Genomic DNA, 25529 nt, shown 5'->3' with positions numbered 1-25529 from the left:
TTTAGAGAGACATACAGAGAGACGGAGAGGATAAAAAATGAGCAGTGGGGTTTGTTCAGGTTCAAGATGCATTGTGTCTGTTGGCAGCTTGTTGGGCCAACATTGTTTGACGTTCTACCCCTAGTGCGTTTGTGAGCCTTTGAGGGCTTTATGGCTCGGTGTGACTCTGCTGCCAATAGGTTCCAGATGCCTCCGGTGTGGGAACCGGGGAGCAGAGTGAGAGGGGAGATGGGGAAAGAAGCATAACCAGGTGTGACCCATTGCAATCTGGGATGTTCTCCATGGATATTCAGGCTGATATGAGTATATGCATGTGTATGTGTGTGTGTTGAAAAAATAGCATGCACAGGTACTTATAATTGTGGACACACAAACTATTCTCAATACAATCATTTTTTTGTTAACTCTCGACTTCCTCATTCATGTAAGTAGCCCATGTGCACACCCTTTGCCAAGGCACGGAGTTCATGGTTTGAGTCGCACTGTTCAGCACATTTGCTGCTGGCACTGCTGAGGTCCAACATATGGCAGCACTCTGAGCCTTCAGCCCGGCGTTGGGGCTCTGAACAGAACCTGCCAGCTCCACAGTGGCCTGCTATAAGGGAAAATTGTCAGCAGGAACATTTAAGGTCCCAAACCACAAGCACTGATAAATGTCTGCATTTCTCTGTGTAATTACCTTTAATCCGGTGTCGCTTTTCCAAGAGGCCAGGAAGGAAACAACAGAACAGCAAAAAAGCTTACTACAAAAAAGGTCTGAACGCTGGCTAAATGATGGTTCTGCTGTAAGCGATTAAAAAGAAGAAGACGGGAGGAGGTGGAAAGAGGTGGACCTGAGTTCAGCCAATATGTTTTGCATTTAAGAAAAGGTGTAATACACTCTATAGGAAATGTTCCTATGTTCCATTGACAAACAACTCACAGATCACTGAGGAGCACTGAAAGTTATCAGTAGTCTAAGCTTATTATTTTCATTGTATTCATGAAAAATAGAAGATGAACAAAATAAACAATGCTGAAATGCCTTTGTGAAACGGTCGGTTTTTCATTATCCTAACACGAATTCACTATTTTTCAATTAGTTGCAGGACAATATATATTAGACCTCTGAAGAGTATTGCATTTTTTAAGTAAAAACAGATATCAGACAGTACTAATGTAGTACATGTGTGCGTTCTTGTATTTGTTGTAGCTGGTTTTATCAAACAGGATTTTACTCTAGAAGCCCAAAAATGGATATAGAAAAAAGGAAGTTTCTTAAATGAGATGTGATGTATTTTAACAGACAGTTTAAAATAAATGCTTAATCGGTTGCAAGTAAATGTAAACAATAAATTAACGTCATACGGTTCCTGTAACACAAATTTTTTCAAATACCTAGAGTATGTAGTCTAAAGAAAAAGTTTTTTTTATAGCAAAATACTACTTGCTACTGTTGCAGTGCTGCTATTGTCGATAATCCCTTTCTCTTCCATCCATCATCTGCAAAATAAACACAAGACACCCCCACCTGTGTCAGACTTAGAGGGGCAAGGACCCGTTAACCTGCTCACACAGGCCACCGGCTGGGGAAGCCAATTCCCCACCTCTCTGTTTAGATTATTTCCATGGAGGCGGGTGACTCTCCCGTGTCACTGATAAGAGCGCAGTAGGGTGGTGGCAAGAGGGTCAAACCACAAGGGGAATAAAAACTCAGGAAAAAAACTGGAAAAAATATCTTTTATCCCCTGGAAAAAGTACTTTCCCCCCAAACTTCTTCACCATGGCACAGGGCTATTACACTGATAGAAATTCTTCTCCCTCCTCGACTGTCTGGCCCTGAGCACGCAAGGGGCCAGAGTCTTAGCCACATCTCAAGCTAATTTACAAAGATCCCGAATTATTCTCTTATCTTGGGCTTTAAAGGTTGTAAGGTTGATTAACAAGGTCCTGTCCTGTTTATCAGTTTGGGGCTGGGTGTGGAAAATAGCCTGCGATAAGTGCACAGACCATTAAACATTCTATTTCCCCTAATATTTGTCGGCAACCATCTGCTTAACTGATCTCCCTTCACTTTAATTAAAAGGGATTCCCGTCTTGTTGGGGTCATTATGTGCTGGCGGACGCCAGGAGAGGGGTTTGTGATGAGTTCAGCTTTCCCTCTGTCCCTAGGTTGCCAGAGGGCTTTTTTCATCCTCCCTTCCACCCTCTTCTCTGTTAACCCCTTCATGTCCTCCACCTTGTTATTTAGTGAGTGAAGCAGACTCAAGCGTTAGTGAGTTGAACAATTTTAAGAGATCCAGTGTGTGCTGGTGCAAACTTTTCTCTTCACTGGGGAAGTGTATATATATTCAGACTCCCTCAGCTCTAGGGCATGAGATTCTGGCTGTAATGGTTTGATTTGCCCAACACTAGTTGGATCGATGCGGCTGTTTACAGTTTCTCCCTCTCTCATCCCTTTTGTCTTTTTTCTAATTTAGTGTTCCCAAACCATGGACAGGGGTCTGAGTCTGTCTGCTGTGCTTGCATCTTCGCCCTCCTCCCCACTCTCCATCACTGTCCATTGATGTTTTTTCCCTCTCTTTCTTTTCTCCTCGTCCTCTCTCCTTCCTTGGTTGGTCTTGGAAAAAGAGCTGCATGCCTCCACACTTCTGGACAAGACTGATGGCTCGTCAATAGCATTAGCCAGCATTGCAGGCCTCACTGGTGTAGAACCAAATCAATAAGGCCCAGTAAAAAGTCTTAAACGTGCATGCAGTCCATTTCAGCCAATGCTCATGTTGCCACACATGAGTTTTTATAAGAAATCAACAGTCACCACCTATTCATTCCATATTTCCTTAACAATTCACTTAAAAATCATCCAGCCTAGTATGACTCTGTATTTTACCCTTCAAAAAGTTGAAGGAAAATGTTGGTTTTTATTGTCATGTTAAATATTTTTGAAGCCCTTCAGTGATGTATAAAATCTTTTTTCTGTTCATACCTTCTAAATTCTGGTAATTTACTTTTTAATTATAGTGTGCAATTACAATCAATTAGATCCCAATGAAAATTGATTTCTTATTTCAGCATGAATGAATGGTGTTTTGGTGATTGAGTGTGTGTTAGTACATTTTAAAATTATATTCACATGGTGAATAGAACAAAAATAAACCATATATGGGCGGGATTTCTGCTTGCTATTAAACCCAGCTGAGTTGTCTCAACTCAACTGTCTTCTTCAGCTGTCATTTGTGGCCCAGATGTTCCTTTTAAAATGGCAGCTCAGAGTCTGTCTCTTTCTGTCTTTAGTTGTTCCTCAGCTATCTTGAGTTTGGAAAGAAAATGTCACTGCAGTTTTCCTGGTCTGCACTGGATTGTTACTGCTTGAGTGAGGTCAGCCATGATCAACCCTGATGAAGTGTTTGACTGGTTGCTTTGAAATATTTTCTAAATATACATAGATAGAATCTTGATTCATTATTATAATGGTGGACTGATTGAATGAATTCATATTTTCTTCCAGAAACTGTTACGTTCAGACAGATGAATTCTTACCATGTTAACTGCTCCACCCATCTCCAGTGCAGACACAACAAAGCTGGCCATATCTTGAAGCAGAAATCTCTGCCTCTCAAAGGTCAGTGGAGGGCCGGTGAGTTTGTCAGGCCAATCAATGACTTTCCGCTGTCAGATATATGTTTAGTTATGTAGCAAGGATGTAAAGCAAGTGAGGGATGGCGCTCACTGTCAAGCAAGGGAGCGTGCGTGTATGTGTGTTTAAGACAGGTGGCTAGTTGTTTGAAGTGGGGGAGTATCTCTTACTGACCCTGTATATAATCAATACTGTACACAGCTCTTATTCTGAAAAGTTGTGGGTGCGTGTGTTGTGTCGTTATTAACTATGACAGGATCAAAGAACTGGTGTGTGACAAAAGAGGATTGGTCTATAATTCAAGGTCAATAAGGCCTGTGTGTGGCTGCTTGACTTTCACCGAGGGGAGGGAGGAGGCAGGCATTATGTTCCTGTTGGTTACCAGAGCAAACATGACATCCCTGCTGGAGCTCGTATCAGTTTGTAATTTGACCGCCAGTCACAGCAAAAGATGTCAGCACGGGTTGCAAAATGACACTGCATTTGTCTAATGGCGTCATCACAGTGTCTTCAGTGTCATGTTGTTATTTTTATTTTGGGTCAACAATGTTTTATTAATTCCATACCAGCCATGCTAGTTTTCTTCTTGTTGTTATCACTAAAAACTTTCTGCTCCAACAAGCTTTTTTTTCAGTATGAATTATACCTCATTATCCCTCACCCGTCCCTTTTAATTTAATTTGAGCATATGATCAGACAAGGCACTGTATGTCCTTTATTTCCCTCTTTCAGTGACCATCTTAGTAATTTGCTAACACAGCAGCACCTTCTCTTCATGCCAGTACATCTTTTAATAACTCTATTAATCTAATCGTCCACTAATTGGTCAAGATAGCCTTTTCCCTGGTGATTTTTATCATAGGGTAATTAAAGAGCCCAGTAAAACCTGCTGAAATCACAGTGTCTTGTTAAAATGCCTTGATTGACATATTGTTTCTGTGCTGTTATTTTAGTGGAGGGTTTTTTTGTTGTTTCTCCTTCTTTTAAACAACTTCCAATGAAACACCATGACAAAATGCCAGTGACTGATAAATCTTTAATATAAAAATTGTACAAGAATTCTGATACAAATTACAAGAGGTATTTGGACAAAATATGAATAAAATTCCATTTACATCCCAAAACCCTTATGCATTTTATGCAAAAACCATAGACAGTTATGATACAGAAACAAATACAAGAAAGGCTAAAAAGAAAGAAAAAAAGAGTCTCTTAAAAAGGATCATTTTTTTTCCTTCTGTCTGCAAATGGGGAAACACCTCTTTAGGTAACATACAGTATTCATGAGGCTTTTTAAATCACCATTTTGACACCAAAGTGATACAAGCTCCTTTGCTCTGTTTGTTCTTTGCAGTGCGACTTTGTAGCCATGCAAACGTGGTCGAGTGCCAGTGCTGTAACACAGGCTTTTTAGGACACGGACACAAATGCATTGGATACACAAAAACACAAGTGAAAATAAAAAAAAAATAATAAAAACAAAAAAAATCCTCCAGCTCTTCAAGCTATTTATATTTTAAGACTGTAAAATATATTTGAAAATACATTGGAAAACATCTTATGAATTTACAGCATTTTTTTCAGGATCATTGACATTTCACAGGTTCCAGTTCAAATTAATGAGGGCATTATTTTAGAACATAAGACATGAGACTGAAGCATCTATACAAACCCACGTGTGTCCTTTTCTTCTATCTGCATATTTTTAATAATGTCCCATCAAACATTTCAACCATATTGTTCCATTAGCTACATTAACTGGACAGTTTGCATGCAGTGTCACCACTCGTCTGCTTACACTTAGTGTACTCACTCAATGTGTGACGTGAACAAAATGGACAGTGATTAACAGGTCAGGCGTTTCAGCCGTTTGCCATCTCTTTCCACCTCTCAGTGTGCTTTGTCGGATTGCAGAATAATTGATGCCTGACGATGCTCTAATCAAATATTTAAGATTCACTCCAGTGATCTGGGCCAACGAGGCGCACTAAGCGACGTGCTTCCTGTCTTTCCAAAAGCATGGTCACGAGGTATAGCAGAATGCACCTGGACCGATGAGGTCGAAGAATTAGGAAATACAAAGATTAGATTGTGGAGGTCTCTCTCTCTCAGAAGAGAGGGGAAATTGGCGGTCATTTCTCAGAGGAGAGCAGAGAGGTGGAAATGTGAGGGGTGGCACGATCGCTCTCCAACAGGCAATCAAGAAGAAGAGTCCTGGGGAGTCGTAGCCCTGCTGCTTTCTTTTCATGTTAAGTGATGCTGCAAGGTTTCAGACTGACCACTTTCTAAGCCTTTCCAGCCTTCTCTCTCTCTTTTGACTTCCTCTCTACTTACAGACAGCCTCTTCCATGTTTTTTTCAGGTCTCCTTCTGGCCTCATGCTGTTCTGAACTGCCGGCATGACCAGCACCATCCAGGAGACTGACGGAGGTGTAGAAGTAGAGAACCTCTGCAGTGATAGTCAGTTTTCTGTTGTTTTACAGCTGCTACTTGAGAACTTGTTAGTAAAGCACAGAGAATAAGGAATGTGTTAGTCTGAGGAATAGTCTGAAAATGAAGGTTATCAGAGCACACTGACATGAATGTGAAATAAAAATAATAATAATTAAGAGCTTTGGATGTTTCATCTCTAAATTTGTTACGATGCGTTTTAATGGAATGTTGATTTTCTGTGCAGTGGCTGCTTCTATAATGTTAATGCTAGAAGGAGAGTTTCATTTCCTGTGGTGAGAAAATTCCTCTCTGGCCCCTGTCTCCTCCATCACTAGAGGTTAACAAGTCATCTAGGTCTTGTCATCCTTCTGAGTGTGTGCCACTCTCCTCTGTGTGTGTGTGTGTGTGTGTGCCCCACATGGTTGTGTGTTAGAGAGACAGCTGTCAGCAGGGTTCCTGGAGTAGCACTTTTTTATTTCTGCCAGAGTGAGGGCCGGGGGGATTGAATGAGTGAATGAGGCAGCAAGCGCCTCAGCGAAACCGACTCCTGGGAGAAGGCAGGGGTTCCTGTACTCAATTTTCCCTTCACTTGGGATAAACAGGCAATTACCCATCCCTTTTTCCTATGCCATGGCCGTCCGGTGAACTTAAGCATACACTATTAGCGTGTGTCCCTGTAGGATCTGCGCTGTGGCGTGTGGAGGTGGTAAGTGAGTGGTGGCTTGAAGAAATGGGTAAGGCGGTTGTTAAGTGACTGTGCTTTGACAGACAAAGAGAAAAACAGACTGAGAGAAAGGAGTTGAATTGAATCACCAGTGACCCTGAATGAGAATAAGCACGTAGAGAAAATGAAAAGATGAACTGAATTCATCTTAATTCAATGAGTCAAATTAAATTGTTCAGAGCACACACACTCTCTTTTCTTCTTTTCTCCTTCTGTCAGTGTCACAGTCCTGTCAGCAACCTCGATGTCTGGCAGTGTAACGAAGTGACAAGTGAGTTATTAGACAGAAGAAGCTGGAATGGCGGGACGCCTCCAGGTAACAGAGAAGCACATTTTTAATGATCGTTTCTGTCATCCTTTCCTCCCTAGTCAGCCTTCCACCTCCGCAACCTTTCCATCAGCCTGTGCTCTCTGTCTCACACTATCTCAGAGAAGAGAGGACTGAAAACTGCCTGTGTCATACAGAAGGAGCCTTAAAAAAAGACATGAAATATTTCATTACAATAGGCCATGCCTGTATTACAAAATGGCCTAAGTGTAAAATAAGTGGAACTCAACACTGTTATGGATGTAAGGTGTTGTGAATACTGTACAGCACACCACATAACACTGCATATATTCCCACTGTGTGTAGCACCAGTCAAGTAAGAGTAGATCTCCTTGTATAGTAACACATGGCATTGCTAATACATTGATAAACAAGTCAAACTGAGGAACAATCGCGATTTTTTGTCTTTTTACAAAAAAATATTCTTATACTGGACAAAAACATCTTGAAGATACATCACCCACTAATAAATACCCCTTCCCCTGGCTACTTTGCCCAATTACTGGAAATATTTGTACCGTAAGACAACTGTGGACATGTTAAAAAATCGCTAACAGCCGACAAATGGCAACATTTTTTTCTAGAGTATAATTGAAGCAGACACTCAGCAATGGAAACATCACAGCAAAAGTTTTAAGACTCAAGTGCATCATATTAATCAGATGGGGCATGATTTATGTCACACTGTGAAAGAGCTGTTCTTAAGCAAACATGATTTGGTCCCACGTTAAGGACTATTTTCATCTTCTTTTCAGATCTCATGGGGCGGTTTTCATTAAGATTCCTTTAGGGAGAACAAACACCAGTTCTTGCACTGATAACTTTGTATCTAATAATAATAATAATAATAATCGCATGCTTTAGACAGATTAACCCACTAAACTCTGGATGATATTATTGTGATCATAACAAGACTTCTCAATATCGACTCCAATATTTGTGAAACAGCAGTTCATATTTTCTCAGACCTGGATTTGATTTGAAGCAAGACACTTGAGAGACACTGTGCGAGTAGGTTGTTTAGAGATGGGGAAAGATTTCAGGTCTCGTTAAGGGCGGCAAGATGTTGTGAATCTTTGTTTGAAACTGAGCATGTGCAAAAAAGAAACTGGTTTGTTGAAAGTATGTCACTTCCCTTGGCACTGTAGCCATCAATGACCCCAAACAACACCTAAACTCACCATTGCAAAAAATCCTTATTATAATAATATTACACATCCCCTTTGTATAGATGCAAAGTGCAAAAAAACTGAATTGGTATCCTAAAGCTCATAAACATAACAGACAAAAAATCAATAGAAATACAGAGAATGATATCAGTGTAGGAGCCTAAAAAAGCATGCCGGCAACCTCTGAATATCCAACAAGTAGATAAAACAAGTCACATGATATTTTTTTTTCCCTAGGACATGTCTTTGAAGCTAACATAAATGAGTCAAGCTAGTAAGATGCTACCTCTTTCTTGCCTATAGCTGGAAGTATTGTACTGGACTGTAACATAAAACCATAAAGAGAGGAGAAAAAGAAGCAAACAACCATCAACACAACTCTTTTACACCAAAAAGCCTCTTGGGACATTATTTACAAATGAAGCTGTCATGCTTTTTGTAAGGGGGTTCATTTAAAAGCTATCATTACACAAATACAACAAGAAGATTTTCTTTTCTTTTTTCTCAATACTATTGTTTCTGCAGGCAAAGTCACAAATAAGAGTTTCAATGGATTCTTTGGAGGTGGACAAAAACACAAAGTGGGGAGCAGTTAGAAAGGAAAGGATGGAGGGGTTTATGAAAAAAGAAAACAATAACTGGAGTTTAGTTATAAAGCAAACCCCATGTTCAAGAGTGTCATCCTGTTCTTCCAAAGAAGGAAAAGTCAAAGGATAATAAACTGTATTTAGAGTCAGTTATTTTATAGATGGAGATGGTGACTTACAGAGGACGGGCAGGAGCCACACAAGTATTTAGCTTGTATTTGATGGCCTTGAGCTGGGGTTAAAAGCTAATTTGGGGAGGAATAGGGATGAGGAATGAAGGGAGGCGCGGGCAGACTGACAGGAGGGTAGAGTAGCAAGTCATTCTTTAGTCTATTATCGTCGAGAAGGGCATGTTTTTATGGAGGTTGGGATTTTGAGAGTGTCGGTTACGGCTGCGCACAGAGTTGAACACCATGTTGCAACCAGGGATTTTGCACTTGTGCATCTCGCGCAGATGTACAGTCTTGTAGTGCACACGCAGGGTCCCTTTGTTGCTGTACATTTTGTGACAGATGTTACAGAGGATTCCACTGCTGCTGCCGTGACTGCCTCCAGTGGATGAAAGGAGGAATGGTGAGGAGGAAGGGTCTGAGCCTTCTCCTCGTCCTTCGATTAATTCTCCAGTCTCATCTTGATCTCCCCCTTCATCCCGCCCCTCAGCGCGCTGGGAGTAGTCCTCTCCCTCACTGTTGCCCTCCTCCTCTTCCTCTTCTCCCTCCTCCTCCAGGTCATCCAATAGGATACCTTCATCGCTACCCTCATCTGACTCATGTGAGGAGTGAACACTGCTGCTAGATTGAACACTGGATGTGGTGCTCAGGTCCAACACATTGTAGTCGTCTGGCTGGCCGCGGGAGAAGCCATTAGTGTGGTGGTGTTTAAAGTTTTGGTTGACAAGATGGTGGGGATACTCATAGCTCATGGGGGAATGGGCATTGTGGTTTAGGCCAGTGGGGCCGAGGCTAGCTCCTCCGATGCCCATCCCAGCCATAGGGTCCAAGCCCATGTGGTGCCCAGCGTAGATCTTGGCCAGTAACTCTGCTCGCAGGTCCTTGGGCAGTGGCGTGAGTTGGGGGTCCAGGACAATGTCGTCCAGCTCTTTGGTCAGCAGTTTGCGGTGCAGGTTGATGTTTGAGCTGTGCCTAAAGTGGAGAAACAGTCACAGTTGTAATTCAAAATGCTGCATATGGAAAATATTGATTACCTCTCAGATAGCAACAATATTATGTGTTTGTTGAAACAACTCATCTTACTTATGTGAATAGGTACCAAGATTTAAAGTTTAAATATCTATGTGTCATTGTAACTATCACTCCACATACAAAAACACTCGCACACAGAGAAGTCCACCCTGTACTCCTCAGAATAAGTGCACTAACATAGCAGAGAGAGAGAGAGAGAGAGCATCCTGCTGGTGTTTACCACTGTCAGCATGTCTGCACTGCACAGCCCTCAAATCCAATAGACTCTGACTCAATTAAATACTCCACCATATTGAATGGGAGTTTATCAATTGATTCGAGCTGTGGTAATGTGATAATCGAGGGGAACTGGATAGCATATTAGCACTAGGCACTGACAGCATTATCGCATTTGTTCCCTATTGGAGGTGGCTTAATCGAGCACCTCAATGAACATGTCTTTATGTAGCCCTGGTTTTAATTAAGATGGGCGTTTTTCCCAAACACAATGCAAACTGTATCACACAATGTGCTACAGCTGATGAAAGAAACTAAGTAACAAGTGCCATGCTTAAGCCAGGATACAATTAGCGAGGATTTCAGCTAGCACACAAAGCCATGCTAAAAGATGCAAAGTGAAATGGGCTTGGAAATCAAATTCAATGCCTTTTTTTCACCCCAGTCTCAAAGTTGCCAAGTAAGACCCACAGTACACATCACAATAAAACTACATGACACAGACAGAAAACTTAAGCAACCAAATGACCGGTGTCAGCTGTGACAAACACAAGGCCTGCTCCTCTCATTATCAGGTCAGCACTTAAATCAAATAAGGAAAATAAGCAAAACACTCAGTGCCTTTTAATGTGAAGGGTTTCCATGCAGGGAGGGCACATGTGTGAAAGAAAAAAAAAAAGAAAGTGAAAAAAAAGATCATCCTTAGCAGGACGGGCAAAAATGGAGTCACAATGGATAGTAGAGCTTACCAGCAGTGGCAGGGTTGATGCAGTCAAAAAGGGTCCCTTTCCTTTAATTATTTACTTCCCTATCCGACATTGTCCTGCAAGAGGTAAAAATACATTCATTTGAGGGACCCTTTTCTGTGAACCAAGCAACCAGGAGCCCGTCCACTCGAGCATCGTCAGCATTGTGGAGAGAGAGAGAGCGTGGCAAATCGATTGGCTGTGGCTGTCACTGCAAGTGTGTGTTTGTGTGTGCTTATGTCTGTTTGTGTGTATATGTGAAAAACAAAATATACTACTTCAGTATAGTGAAACTTCGATCAAAAAGACTATATAAATCCTTTGTTCGTTTTTATCCTTTGATAGTACAGTTGCACCCATATGGTCTTAACTTATGGATAAAATATGAGAGTCATGATTCAGGGTCTGTGGTGCTGTGTCAAATGCATGTGTGGACTGCTGGCTCTAAGAAACCAGAGGGGTTTGAGGCAGTCTCAGGTATGCCATTATCATTATTTCCGAAAATGGACACAGTGTCTGGCTTGAGATTTGGAAGGGGGGGCTTAGGGCACAGGTTTCTCAGATAAGCCAACAAGATGCTGTTGTTGATGCTCAGGTAGGCAGGTCCTCTGCAACATGTCTCCATCTCTATAACAACACCTTCTCACTGCTAATAAGCTCTAATTTAACCATGGCTATCTAGTCAAACATGCTAAACATCATGCAGTAAGTAGTTTGCAGAATAGAAAGTTATAGTATTTATATATTCATATTTATACTACTTAAATGTATTGAATCCCTTTTACAGAAATATGAGGTAAAATAAATGTAAAAAAGTACACTTTATTATTATTTGTAATATTCAGAAATGATAGAGGAGAGAATTAAAGAAGAGATAAGGAGTGCCTCTTTGCCCTAAATAATCAAAATTAGTCCACTGAATCCCACACTGTGAACGCCCTTACTCCTTCATTTATCTGATTTAGACTTTCTGCCCCACTCCCCTCCATCACTCCTCTTCAGTATTACTCTCTCTTTCCTCCCCCAAACCAAACTCCTCAGCCTCCCCCACCTCCCCCTGTTCCTCCCATCTCTACCTCCCTGTTGGCCAGTAATGTGGCTGGCAAACCAATTTGACAGTCTCATCTTCGCCCAAAAGATGGGGGAGGCCTCCAGAGGGCCCATTTTTGACTGTGCAGAGGAGGCAGAGCGAGAGCATGCTTGTCCCAATCGGCGTTAATCATCTTTAGGTTCATGTGATGGCCCTTGCCCTTTTTTGTGTCAGCGTGCGTATGTGTGTATACGTGTGTGTGTGTGTTGTCTAAATGACTCATAATGTGCAAATGAGATGGAAGGCTGAGTGGTATTAAACTGACACCGGTGGTCCTTTGTCTTTCCTGTCATTTGGGTGTGTGTTATGAGGTTTTGGGTGTAAGTGGGAGGACAAGAGTTTTAGGAACATTTATCACTCTCTGCCAGTGCTACATCTCCTTTGAAAACATTAATTTGTGAATAGCCTTGAACAAATAAGCACATTAAAGTTAAATGTGAATTTAAAAAAATACAGAATTACCGTATTCTTTAGATGACATCCTGCTTGTATTTGTGTTATTCGTTGAAAATTAAAAGAGCTTCCTTTATTCTCCTCAAAATGAATCACAATTAAGCTCTCAGTGATAAACCAAAGGGATGCAACATCTCTAGTTTCTTTTATTCAGCATATATTTTAAACCGAGGTTGAGTGGCTTTTGTTAACATATTCTCTCTATGAGCAGCATGCCCTTTGTTTATAAGAGACAAACAGAGAGCTGATTGTGGAGCAGTAGAGCCAGGCCCACATGCCGTGAGGGGACCGAGGGAAAAGGAGAGAGACAGGAGAAAGGAAGGAGAGGGGAGGAAAGAGACTCTCCAACATAATTAACCTTCACTCTCTCCGTTTGCAGTGGCCCATGCAGGGACCACAGGGCTGTGCACGGCTGCTCCATGGGAATGTAGGAGAGGGAGGACACCTGCTTGCTGCGGTGACACAGAAGGAGCAGGTTATAATGTTAGTGTGAATGCTAAATATAAAAGTAGGAAAGGTTGCTAAAAAATTAGACAAGTAAGCCAAGACTTGTCACCAGTTAAGCTATAATGATGAAGAAGGCTAATAATTGCGATGATTACTGGTACGCGGCTCTCCAGCAGTTAATCATGCGGCTCCTTCAAGCACTTGTGCCGACGCTGCTCACTCCCCACAATAAATATGCAATCATTTACCTCCGTGCAGCAGGCAGCCAGGAGGCTTGGGGAAAACACCCCACTGTAACACACACACTTATCTTGCTCTCTGTTTTACACTCAAAAACACACGCATTACACGCCTGCTCAAGGGCACATTAAATTATCCTCTTCTGTATGTAAGTATGTGCAATAGAGAGAGATGGCTGTGTGTTCTTCAGCTATGGTACGTTCTCCTCTGCAGTGTGTCTGACTCTGATTGTGTCATCGGCCCTTGGTATTTTATTTTCTCTGTAGATCAAATGACCTCTCCCCTGTTTTCTTCTTTACTTTGATATGCAAGCGTTTGATGCTTGTGTCTGATGATGTGTTTGCGATCCATTTGCTTTTCCCTTGGTCAGTGGACTAATGACATATGCAGGGGACTTTCCTGTTGCTTGATGTCAACAGCTGTTTGATAGAAAAGGAAACCAGGCAGGGCTGCAAGTTATAATGCTGTGTTACCATGTATTAATCAGCTGTAAAAACAACAACAAATAACCACTGATTTACTGTCCTCTTAATAAAATTCACAGTGGCTATTGTTTTAATGGTTTCTTTTTATGTTTTAAAGATTATTACATTGTGTTAAGGTATTGTTTTATCAATCTGTTATGTCTGCAGGGAACCACTGGAAGGAGCTGCTTATTAATCGTTTCTGCCAACACTGTCGGCACAAAAATCAAATTAGGAGAAAGAATGTAGTCTGACTTATCAAATTTATGACTAATAAACATTTGAAACATTATTTTGTCCAAATAAATTTGTACTTGCAGTTTCTTAATCTTATCAGGGCAAACGCTATGATGAAAACAACTAAATTATGTTCCTGGTTTATTGCTACCATTACACTCAAACATACATTATGCCATTAGAGGATTATCCAGGGACAGATTTGATGAGAGCATGGCTTGTGTATTGACTCATCCCAAAGCCCCAGGATTTCTCCAGCTATGCACTGCTCTTCTTTCTGTTGTTTTGTTCCCATTTGAACCTGCTACAGGGTAATGTGTCAAATATACTATCAGGAATATGGAAGGAGTCTGAATGACATTTATATGCTAGTGTTTCTCATCATTATAGTTATGTGTTTGCTGACACAGAAAGAGAGCAGGCAGAGAAAGAGGTCATGTTGAGTTGTTCCCTTTTGTCTGTGCAATATGGGCTTATATTTGAGCTGTTTGCCCCTGGCTTTCTTACTATATGTCATGGTGCATATATTTGTTAAAATCTGGCTTGCACATAATAACCTTACATTGTTTTACCTCATTTGTGGTAGTGTGTTCAAATGTTTTCTCTGAGCCATTATAAGGTTAAAAATCCCAGCATGAAAGAATTAAATCAGAAAAAAAATAATGGCAGCTGAAGGAAGTTGAACTTTCCGATTCACAGAATTCATAGCAACTAAAGAATATCTGCAGATCACCAACACTTAACTCTGTATGAACCCTTTCTGAGATGTTTTCTTCTCTCAGTCTTTAATTCGTTTACATTCAAATATTTTCTTTCGTTAAATTACCCTGTGATAAAATCTGTTATCAGAAAATATACTTTTCTTGTTTTTCTTGTTATGTATTTGTACATATCCCTGTATGTGTGTGTGTGTATGTGTGTGTGTGTGTGTGAATGTATAAAAGGGTGTGTGCATACACATGTTGCACTGTAGACTGTCCTTGTCAGAAGAACAGAACTAACACCCTCGCTTGTGGCAGTACACCACACTGAGGCAATACATGCTATAATAACACACATCTTGCTGCCGTCGGCACAGCTGTGTCAGGTGAGCAGCAGAGTTGCACCTTCACGGACACTAACTTGTCTCCTGTTCTGCTCCCCCCCTGTTCCTTTCTCACATCCATTCTAATGGAGCCCCAGTATCACTCTGCTCTATTTACACGCTGCTTAATGAACAAACAGTGTCAGGAGCAGATGCCACAGAAACAGCAAATGTAATTGAGGTAAAAAAAAAAAAAAAAGAGCAGCGCATTTCAGCAGAGGAAGGTAGAAGAAGAGATGAGGGGGTGTGCAGTACTAGACTGAAGAAAAATATAAAACTCAATCTAATTACAATAAATTGCAACTTGCCCATTATTTAAATTAAGCCGCAGCTGTTACAAGATAAAGTTTTTTTCATCTGTATTTCCTTTAAAGAACAGAGCAAATCAAATTGTAATGTAAAGCAGGTTAGCTCTGCGTACAATATTTGTTGGACTCCAAGAAAGGACGGTAAAAAAACAACAATTATTAGTGTGGCCATGGTTACAGATATTACTCTGTCTAGATTGTAAATAAAATAATGTGACCAAAAATACTACTAACTCAGCATTACTAAACACTGGCCAATTTAAAATTTAGGTCAATAACAAAAAAAACAAAATAATGTAAATAACAGTTGTCTCTAATCCCTTAGGAAGCTTGTGTCAACCCAGGGCATTGGTAATGTCATGTACCAATAGCAACCTGCTGCCAGTGCTGCTACAGCATATATATTCTGTGGCGTGTGTTGGACTGATATGTGCTAACAAGCCCAGGTGAGCATGGCTCACCTCACCTCTTAATGCGCTAATAAATGCAGTGGTTTGACAAACCGCTGTCTATGTTAATGTATGCGCCTTCATCTCAGTGTGACAAGGTGAGGTAGTGAGGGCAGGTAAACAACACACTACAGCTGGAGGGTTGATGGGTATGGTCTAGTGCTTGTGTGCCTGAGTTTGTGTATGTGTGTGTGTGTTGCATCGCGACACCCTTCTCTTCTGAACTTTGACTTGACACAGAGCAGATGTCCCTGGATCCTGTTTTTAGCTTCCAATTAGCTAACAGATGTTAAGCGATAGCCGATCCAGATAAAATTTGTATGCTTGTGAAATGTGCAGGCAGGTAAACCTTATTTTATGACATGAAAGGAAAAGAGACTCCTATCACAGAACTTTGTTTTTACGTGACTTTTAGAAAAACTGCTAAACCCTTGTAAAACAGAAATGTTTTAGGTAGACCTAAGTAACGGGATCTAAATCACATGATAAAAAATGGAACCAAACCTACCTGTGCCTTTTGCAGTTACATTAAAAAAAGACATGAAGTTCTTGTACTAACCTGTCTCTGCTCCGCCGGGATGGGAAAGCAGCGTTGCAGCCGGCCACAGTGCACACATGCATCTCTTTGAGGTGCACATTCTTGTAGTGCAGTTTCATGCTATAGGAGCTCTTGAAGCTCTTCTTACACACATAACAGATCTTGGGGTCAGGACTTGAACATGGATCTCCCTCTGGTGATTGAGAAGAAGGGAATTTAGGTGGGCTGGCACCATAGCCCATCGAAGAGATGAAGCTTTCATGCAGCGCAGCCATGCTTGCAGCAGCGGCAGCAGCTACTGCCATGCCTCCATTATAGAGGCCATACTGGCTCATGCAGAAGGTGTCGTAGGTTGGATCATTGAGTTCTTCCTTGATCTTGATAGGGGGTTGGTGAGAGGAGGGCGAAGGATGGCCCTTTCCTTCCATTTCTTTTCTTAATTGGGCTTCCTCACTATGATCATTGTCCTTATCCAGACCCCTTCCAAGCCTGCTGTGCTTTGGCTGTTCCTCCACATCCATCAGATCATCTCGGTAGAACATCTTGGAATCCGAGGTTTCAGACTCATTCTCAAAGTCTCTCTCGTGGTCCTGATCCTCAGAAGTAAAACTGTCCATGCAGCGTAACTCAGAAGCTCCACCTCTGCTGTCACTGCCAGTCCCTTCCCGGCATTCATCTTCACTTTGTCTCATCATTCCTCTCAGAGCTAAGCCAGGGCTCATCTCATCCTGGGAAGGGGACTGCTGCCCACTGCCCCCACTGTGGTTTCCGGTGCCAGTGTTGTTGTTGCTGTTACAATTTCCATTAATTTTTACATTGTTGTGAAGCAGAGATTGATGATGGTGGTGATTATGATGAATGTTATCATCATCATCATCATCTTTGTCTTCATATTCATCTGCCACATCAATCACCTCCTTCTCAATCTTAACTGGCATGCTAGATTTACGAGGTTTCTTTTTGGGAGTTGGGTCACTGCTGCCAGTGATGAGTTCATGATTGGCACTAGGTGTAGATAAGCGGTTGGACATGGGCCCTGCCTCTGACATATGAATATTGTTATTGTGTGAAGCCGCAGCTGCAGCAGCCAGGATCTGCTGTTGCTGGTCCATCAGGGTGGTGCTGTTGGTGTTTGTGGGCATGATAGGGCTAGTGGGCAGTGACACTGGTGGACTGACAAGGTCGGCAGGAGACAGTAGTGTTCGGTAGAAGGGGGGCACTGGCTGGACTGGCTGAACGGACTTTAGGGAGGGGAACACCAGTGGACTTTGCAGGGGTGACTGAAGCATGGGATCAACTGGTGGAGTAGTGAAGCCCAGCGGTGGCCTTCCAGGGCTGGTGAGTGTGAAACCACCATTCTTGGTACTTGAGATAACAGGTGTACCAGTATTTGAGTTGGCACGGATGAGGTCCTTATCACGGTTATTGCGCAGCATGGGCATATGCAACCGTGGGTTGGGATTGGCACTGTGTCTGTTGCGGCTGCGTAGTGAGCTAAAGACCATATTGCAGCCCTCAATGGTGCATCGATGTTTAATCTTTAAATGTACAGCATTATAATGTATCTTAAGTGTGCCTTTATCATAAAAGGTTTTCCCACAAGCATTGCAGCACACCCGGCCCTTCCGTGAGGTGGCTCCCATGCGGCGCATGCGATGCATCTTGGAGGAAAAGGAAGGATGCGTGATGGTTTTAGACTGTTCGTCCTTGACAAAGTGGTGATGGACCTGATGGTCACTCAAGCTGTTGGGTTGAGGTCGATTTTCTGACTGCTGCTGGCCCTGCTGCTGCTGTTGCTGCTGCTGCTGCTGCTGTTGAGCTTGCTGGGTGGAAGGGGTTGGTGAGATTGGTGATGCCCGGTTGCTGGGTTCTGTCTTGGGTTCAGTGTTGTTGTTAATGGTTCCTAGCGCTCCGCGACTAGGGCTCTGACTGGTGCGGAAGGGTGATAGGGACACCTCTGATTCACTGGTCTCTACCTGTTCTCCTTGATTTGGCAGGCTGGGCTCTCGGAGCCTGAGAGCAGACTGCTCCATTGGGAGGCCATTAGGGGGCAAGCCAAGCATGGGAGCAGAGACTGGGTTGATATACTGGAAGGGCAGGAGGAAGGCTAAGCTGTTAGGGATGTTCTCAAAATGGTGAATGCTGGATGGGCTACTGTTTTCCAGATGTGTCAGGAGCCCTGGGCTGCGGGTTCTGTTGTTACTTTCAATGAATGTCCTAATTCCGGAGTCTGTCTTGGAAGAGGGAACTGTAACTGCCTGACCTTCCTTCTCCTGAATGGCCATCAGCTCCACAATGGACTTGGTCTCACCAAAGCGCAGGAACTGCTGCAGGGTGATGATCTCCTCTTCTCGGGACATGATGGTCCAGCGGTCCAGCACCTTGCCTGCAGCATCCTACAGGCCCCAGAAGACACAAGAGAGAAGACAAAACACGAACCTTTATTGATCTTGCATAATTAGTGGTTACAGGAGAAGACAGAGCCTGGGTTAGTTTGGAAGGGCAAGCTTTTCTGCTCATGAAATTCAGACACCCCTGGAGCGACAAGTAAAAGCTTTGTCGAAAATCAGCCCCCTCCATTGTCCTTCTTTTCCACCCATTCATTCTTTTCTACATGTAAGTCATATATGTGTAACCATTAATCACATGAGTAGTATGATTTGAGTGTCAAGCAAACAAATCAAAACCCTTGAGATGGAGCTATTGGCAGGTCTCTGTGACTTCAAGCATTGTGGGGGCGTTAATCCCAAGACTGACAAAAAGAGCTTTGTAAAAGATGTGAACTCTTTTTGGGACTCCCTCTGTACATAAATGATACCAAGGGATATTTACAAAACACTGTGAGCCAGAGAAAAATGGCTAAAAGAAATAATAGAATAATTAATATAAGCCAGTAATCACACACTGGTTGGCATGCCTTTGTGTTCTCTAAGGCAGTAAAATCCTCAAGGTAGAACACTATGAAGGGACTCCCTATGTATGCCGAGAATGGCTTTGGACATTCAAAGAGGAAAATGTATGTTTACGGAAGGTTGTGTTTGAGTTGTGTTTCTAGTTCCTGTGTGTTTGGAGACTGGAGTGATGAGAAACATGTTTCCATCTTAAGATACCAGAACTACTCTTCTGGGACTCTGGCATTATTCCAAATAGAGCACTTTACTTGGCTTGTGTCTTTTGGAGATGTGTTATTAGCGGCTAAAAAAATAAGAAAGTCAGACTCCATGTAAATGTGCACATTGTGCAAACTTCAAGCAATGGCAGGGGATTCTGAGAAAAGAGTCTTGGCAAATCCACCAATTTGACTCTGTGGTTTAGCTACTGTGGTTTAAGCAATGAACTTTTGACCTGGTACTTTTGTCCTCTTGTATGAGCCTTGCTTCTTAGTGGTGATGACAGTGACTGTGTCACCATATTATCATATAATATTCATCGGTATTTGTGTAAACAAGAAGGAAATCAAGTAGAGAGATGTAGACAGAGAGATAAAGTGTAAATACTTCTGTTCACACGGGATCCTGGGGGAACAGGCGCAAGTGACATCAAGGGAGTAACACAAGCTATGACAATTAGTCGCAGTGAAATGGTAACATTTCTTATGTGCTCCTAGCTGCTGGCATCTATAAAAGATAAATGGGAACTCTGGTGAGTAAAAAGCTGTAAAAACCAACATCACAAAGCACAAAGGGCCTGTAAGGAGAAAACAGAAGATAAATGTTTAAAGAGAGACAGCAAAAGGAGAGATAGTACGGGAGAGGCACAGAGGAAGAAGAGCGGCAACACAGAGAAAATAAAAGTGTGAGTGGTTTCATATCATGCCCTCAGATATACTCGAGAAATAGATTCTTCTGAGACGAAACATCAATAGTCACTGGGGTATTTGTTGTTAAATATACATTAAAAAACATTTTACACTTTCATTCTGTGTGCGCTCTGGAGTTTTAGCCTGGAGGTATGACTTTAAATTCTAGCCTGGACACTATTATTTCATACTGCGCGGCCATCTGGGCATTAGTACTTTCATTTGATTTAATTGAAACAAAAATGAAAGCAAATTAGAAAGTGAATCTTTAAATAGTTCCACAACCAGAATATTTCTTAAGAAATTTTAGCTCTAAGAAGTTCAGCCATCTTTTTACATTTTCCAGTGACCAAAAAAGATTAATTTGTGTTACACATTTAAACACGGGAAGGTAGCCCAGACTGACTGGGGGAGGAAAGATTCTACATACAGCTTCAGTGTTTTATACCTAGGAATAGTTGTTCCCTGTTTTGTAGCAAAAGAGAGATTGCATCTTGCGTAACTGGTTGTCAATGCCTAATTAAATTAAATTAAATTTTAGACTTTATTATCAGTTTCCCACCTATCTTACTTTGATGTTAAATATTAATAAAGTAAGATTAATAAACTCCTAATAAGGTCATGTTCATAAATGCTACTGAATATGCACTATATTACACTATACACTACACACTATACACTATAGATTAATTGAATAAAACTATATCATTAAATAAAACCATAAGATGCAAGATGCAATTAACCAACTTTGTCCCAGGGTTTAGGATTTTCTTTTAAATCGTCTGTTTGTCCAGCCTTTGGCTTCACTTCCTCACTCATGAAGTCAAACAAAAGCCAAAACACAATGACACAAGCCAAACTGCAACCCATTAGTGTTAGGAAGGGCCAGCCAGCTGTCAGAACAGGTCAGCAGTTCTGCTATGCACTGGACCCTGTCTGAAAGAAGGCTATCCAAGCACTCTTTGTTTACTGGTCAATTGAGTTCTGGAAGCCAGTCAACAAGCATTGGGGCTGGGGTCGGGCTCAGAGCAGGGAGTCAAAAGTGGAGCAGAAAAGTATGTGAGGGGACAAACTTGATTATAGTTCACTAGATGTGGTAACTGCTAATTGCTAACTGCTTTATTTAGCCAAGAATCCTTTCAGTACTTTTTTTTTCTTATTCAGCCAGCCATTTATAATTATTAAAATTTGCAAAATAAACTTTATAGTAGCAATGTAAAATTACACACAGAATAGAATAATATAATAAACACACATAGGATAAAAAAAATGATTTTCTTGTGTTATTAAAAAAAATGAGTATCCTTTGTGACATACAATTGCCCTTGTAGTCCTTACTACAGTCAGTCTCACAACTCCACTCCCCTGCATTAGCTTTGTGATGCTGTGAGAGAAACAAATATGCCATTAGAAGCACTTTTACAAGTAGGCACTCATCTTCCAATTAGCTTAATGTGGCCCTCTCCCCCCTATATTTGCCAGGCCTGCCCCACCTCTTCTTGTACACTCCCTTCAGTAAAATCTCATTAATCCACCCCTCCCCCATCTCCCCTAGTGCTATGACATATTAGTCTGTCATTATGCATCCCAGAGTCCTTTAAACAATGCAGCTAAACCTCTGTTTGCCAGGTTAATGACTATTAGCCAATAATTACAGCAGAGAGACGATGGGGTACCCACTTTATCTGGTGGACAGCTTCCGCTGTTAGTTTATTTTATCTGCCTGCCTCCACGTCTCACAGAATTAATCAAGCAATGGTTGTATTTATTCATCTCTTTGCTGCTGCAATGCATTCTTAATTCATGGCTTTCTCTTAATATGGCTGTGCTGGGTGTTGTGTAGTGGGTGTGTATTTGGGGTATCCACCTTGCAGATTGCTGACAATGAGGATGAGCAAATGATGGCCTTGTCATGGGCCAGGGTGCCACTGTCAGTTAAAATAAATAAGGCAATTATACAATTAGCGGGTTATGTGCTGGGCTGTATTAAGAGCGGTGAGCAGCAATGTTAGATTGCACAGTGTGCATTAGGGATTAGCAGCTTAACACGTGTATGCTTTTCACTAATCATCACCTATCACACTCAGTGACTGAGTGTTTTTGGCAAGTAGGAGAGAGAGATACTATGATCACACAAACACAGAAATGATCTGTGCTTGTGCACTTCAAATGCTAGATCTCATAAGAGCATGTTGTGTTATCTGTGCGGGATGATGACTTCATTGGTTCCATGTGAATCAGATCATTACACAGAGTTCACTTGCAATAGGAAGGATCAGTTCTCACAATGGCAAAGCAAACCATGGGAACCACATTGATTCACCAATCACCTTGCAGTGAATGCGATCTCCCCTAAGCCTCGAGGGAACCCCCATTGATCTCCAGTCCTGCTTTCAGATCCTGTTCCTTAAAAAAACTGCTCTATTCCTGTGTTCGCCACTTCAAGGGAGGTTAAGCAGAAGTTCCTTGTGATCTGAGAAGGTCTTGAACCTTGATGCTTTTTTTCCATATTCTGTTTCTCTCCCCACCCCATATTGGGCTTTATGAATAATGCAGGGGATCTAGTGGCGAGGGGTGCCATGGGGGATGGGTTCACGCAAAGCTTACTGCCTGGAGCCATCACATCAGAGGGCAAGAGCCCGATGACACAGGCTGCTCCCCCATTGGTTCCCCACTGGCAGGTCGAAGGTCATGTGTGAACACCAGCTCTGCTTCTTCCCCTGTGATGGACCACAGGGAAATCAGTAGCTGCGTCCAGACGTGGGTGGAAGACATTTGTAAGAATCATAGAGACTGAAATTTACACTGTGATCTTGGTAAACTCCTCTTTTATGCTCTGCACATTAGAAGAACTTCTTCTGGATGTGACCATATGCACTTTAGAGGTTTCTAAACTGCAGAAACGCAACATCTTACTGTTACCCCCTTTTAAAAGACAGTGATGTGCACCTCCTCACATCACTGAGTAGGACTTAGAACAGATCCATTCAAGTTTAATTCCTGCTGTATCATTTAATTAAAAACCGTGAAAAAAGGCATCGATTTAGTCAATATTATGCTCATCAATGCCAAAGAGGGCCATACACTAGACTCGGGTGTGAGTAAATGTGAAGAGGCCACAGGGCTTATTTTGCTGTTTAAGACACACTGATCAACCAACTGGCCACAAGATACCCTGCCTTCACCTCTCAACCTGATTTAACTCACGGTTTTGTTTAAAAATTCATGACTGTGTGTTAGTTGTTGCTAAGGGCACACTAATCGACTGGAGTGAGATTTATAGTGCAGTTGCAGTCTGTGAGGATCGAGGGGGGGTCAGGGGGGTTATTATAGAAGACTTTACCACAGACGGGTGAGTCACAACCTGGCACAAACTAGATTCCAGGTGGCCTTTAGTAAACAGTTTCCATTTCTTTCCCCACTGACTTGTCTTTTCTCATTATCTGTTTTTGAAAACAAATCCGTCATTTTAGGGTTGCTAACCTTGGGTTCATCTGACTCTCCTCATATCCACCTTCAGCGCTGTTTTTGTTTAAAATCTGTCCCTCAGTATCTTTAAAAAACGGAAAGGACAGTCCTTTGGCCATAGCCCAGCAGAGGTGCAGATGGGGCGGCACATGGAAGCCATTTCAGGCCCCGGTGCGCTGCTGAGCAAAGTCGGCTGTTCTCAGAGTTCAGAACCTCTGAAGAACCGCCTCGCAGCACTTACATGTGAGCAGCATTTGGGTCTGGACTGATGTATTGATTCCCTGTCTCTTCACACAAAGCACTCAGTAACACAATAACCGCGGCTTGCCTCACCCAACTGTGCTAAGAAACCGTGGCCGTGGTCAATGTGTAAAACTCAGCCGACCCGGCACTGAGCTGGAGGGGATGCCTCAGAGAAGAGAAGCAGTGAGGGAATGCCTGATGGTTCACATTAATTGAGGATGATTCGTGTGATCTCCTGGGTCTGGATACAGCAGCCAGGTCTGTCGTAGGCCTGGGAGACAGATGTGGGGGCCTCTGTGCTCCCTCCAGGGCCAATGGAGAGCAGTGAGGCGGCTGAGAAATGGTCTGTCTGTCCAATGTGTGTGTGCGTTGGTAGAGACGCTTTTCTCTCCCTCTTATATCACATCTCCTTTATCTTGATTACTATTTTGGCAGGAGGCCGGAACAGAAAAGGTGCATTAACATATGCTCACAATTTGCTCTTTGGCTGCACAGTTACATGGTTGTACTGTGTCTTGATGTTGTGTCATTTCTTTCTCTTTTGTGTATTACCTATTATTACATATTTATGCAGCCCGTGGTCTGTAGCTGCACTAAATAAATGTAGACTTGCTGCACATGTACAAGTTTTACCTGATTGTATGGTGTGTACAAAGTATAAATATGAGCATCCCTTTTCACCAAATTTGTTTCTCCGAATTTCCAATATCGATCTGTCATATTGATCTGTCATAATCTGCACATTGTTACTGTGTAAACGGAAAAAGATGTGAATGGATAATGGATTGTCGTATGCATACACCTCCCAAGTCATTTTGTTTTGGTGTAGCTGGGAACAGATAGAGGTGTCTGTAACATGCAGACACACTGCATTAGAAGAGCTTTTCAGCCTTCTCCTGTGCTTTTGCTGTGGAGCATGCAGGAGGAAAGAGAATAAGCTAATGGACTCTTTATTTAATGTGATCACAGCCATTATTGACATGCTGCCAGGAAGATGCAAGACCATTAACTCGAGCCCGTCTCTTTCCCTCTCTCCCTCTCTGTGTGTTCCCTCCACCCCACTCCTCTCCTTGAGAGCATTTCACTGCCAGACTGAATTGCATTCAGAGGACAGGCCACTAGGGGGTCTGGGTGCCCCAAATGAATCTGTGTCTGTCATGTTAACTAGAAATCTATGATACAGACTGTTTGGAATTGGCAACAAAGTGTTGCTGAGGACTCACTTATTATGGCAGCATGTTACTGTAGCTTTTCCCTTCAGAAAATAGGGGAATATCATGCTGGACAGTATTTAATGGAACATGCAAATTCAACTGCCCTTCTATTCTACATGATATTTATTTCAAATCTGTCATTTTATCATATATTTTGTGTACTGTTGCATTTTGTCAAAACATCAAATATAAACTTAAGTTTTATGCACAAATTAAAGGATTTGTGTGTAATTTTGGATCAAAAATGTTTTTATCTATAAGTCAGGTGCACTGCACTTTTGAAGCCTTGTGTATTATTGTGTTAAGAATGTTGTTTTATTGATTTAAAAGAGGCTCTGAATAGCTAAAATGGTCCCAACTTCAACAGTGAAGTCTCCATGTTTTAAAGCTCCCTTGCTGGAATTGTTGCCTGGCATGTAAGTTGGCTCATTCATCTTGGATGTGGATGGTGCCAGTGTGGCTACAGCGTAATTTA

At 42.0% G+C, this 25529-nt stretch overlaps 1 protein-coding gene across 6 annotated transcripts in view; it reads right to left on the bottom strand.

Annotated features, from left to right (window-relative positions):
• Positions 1-4860: 4860 nt before the first annotated feature.
• The window catches only part of bnc2 (basonuclin zinc finger protein 2), a 139943-nt gene continuing 119274 nt past the window's right edge, over positions 4861-25529 (bottom strand). For 5 of the 6 annotated variants that reach the window (XM_028401773.1, XM_028401757.1, XM_028401749.1 and 2 more), the window contains 2 exons: positions 16352-18726; positions 4861-9998 (listed from right to left, as the gene is read on the bottom strand). In XM_028401773.1, coding sequence (XP_028257574.1) covers positions 9182-9998; positions 16352-18726 — 3192 coding nt within the window. In that variant the 3' untranslated portion in view covers positions 4861-9181. Of the gene's footprint in view, positions 9999-11023; positions 11098-16351; positions 18727-25529 lie in introns of all 6 variants that reach the window. The other variant, XM_028401788.1, reaches the window with a different exon arrangement.

This window comes from Parambassis ranga, chromosome 1, assembly GCF_900634625.1.
Source record: "Parambassis ranga chromosome 1, fParRan2.1, whole genome shotgun sequence".
Taxonomy (NCBI): Eukaryota; Metazoa; Chordata; class Actinopteri; family Ambassidae; genus Parambassis; species Parambassis ranga.
This window is presented reverse-complemented; position numbering and strand designations above follow the sequence as displayed.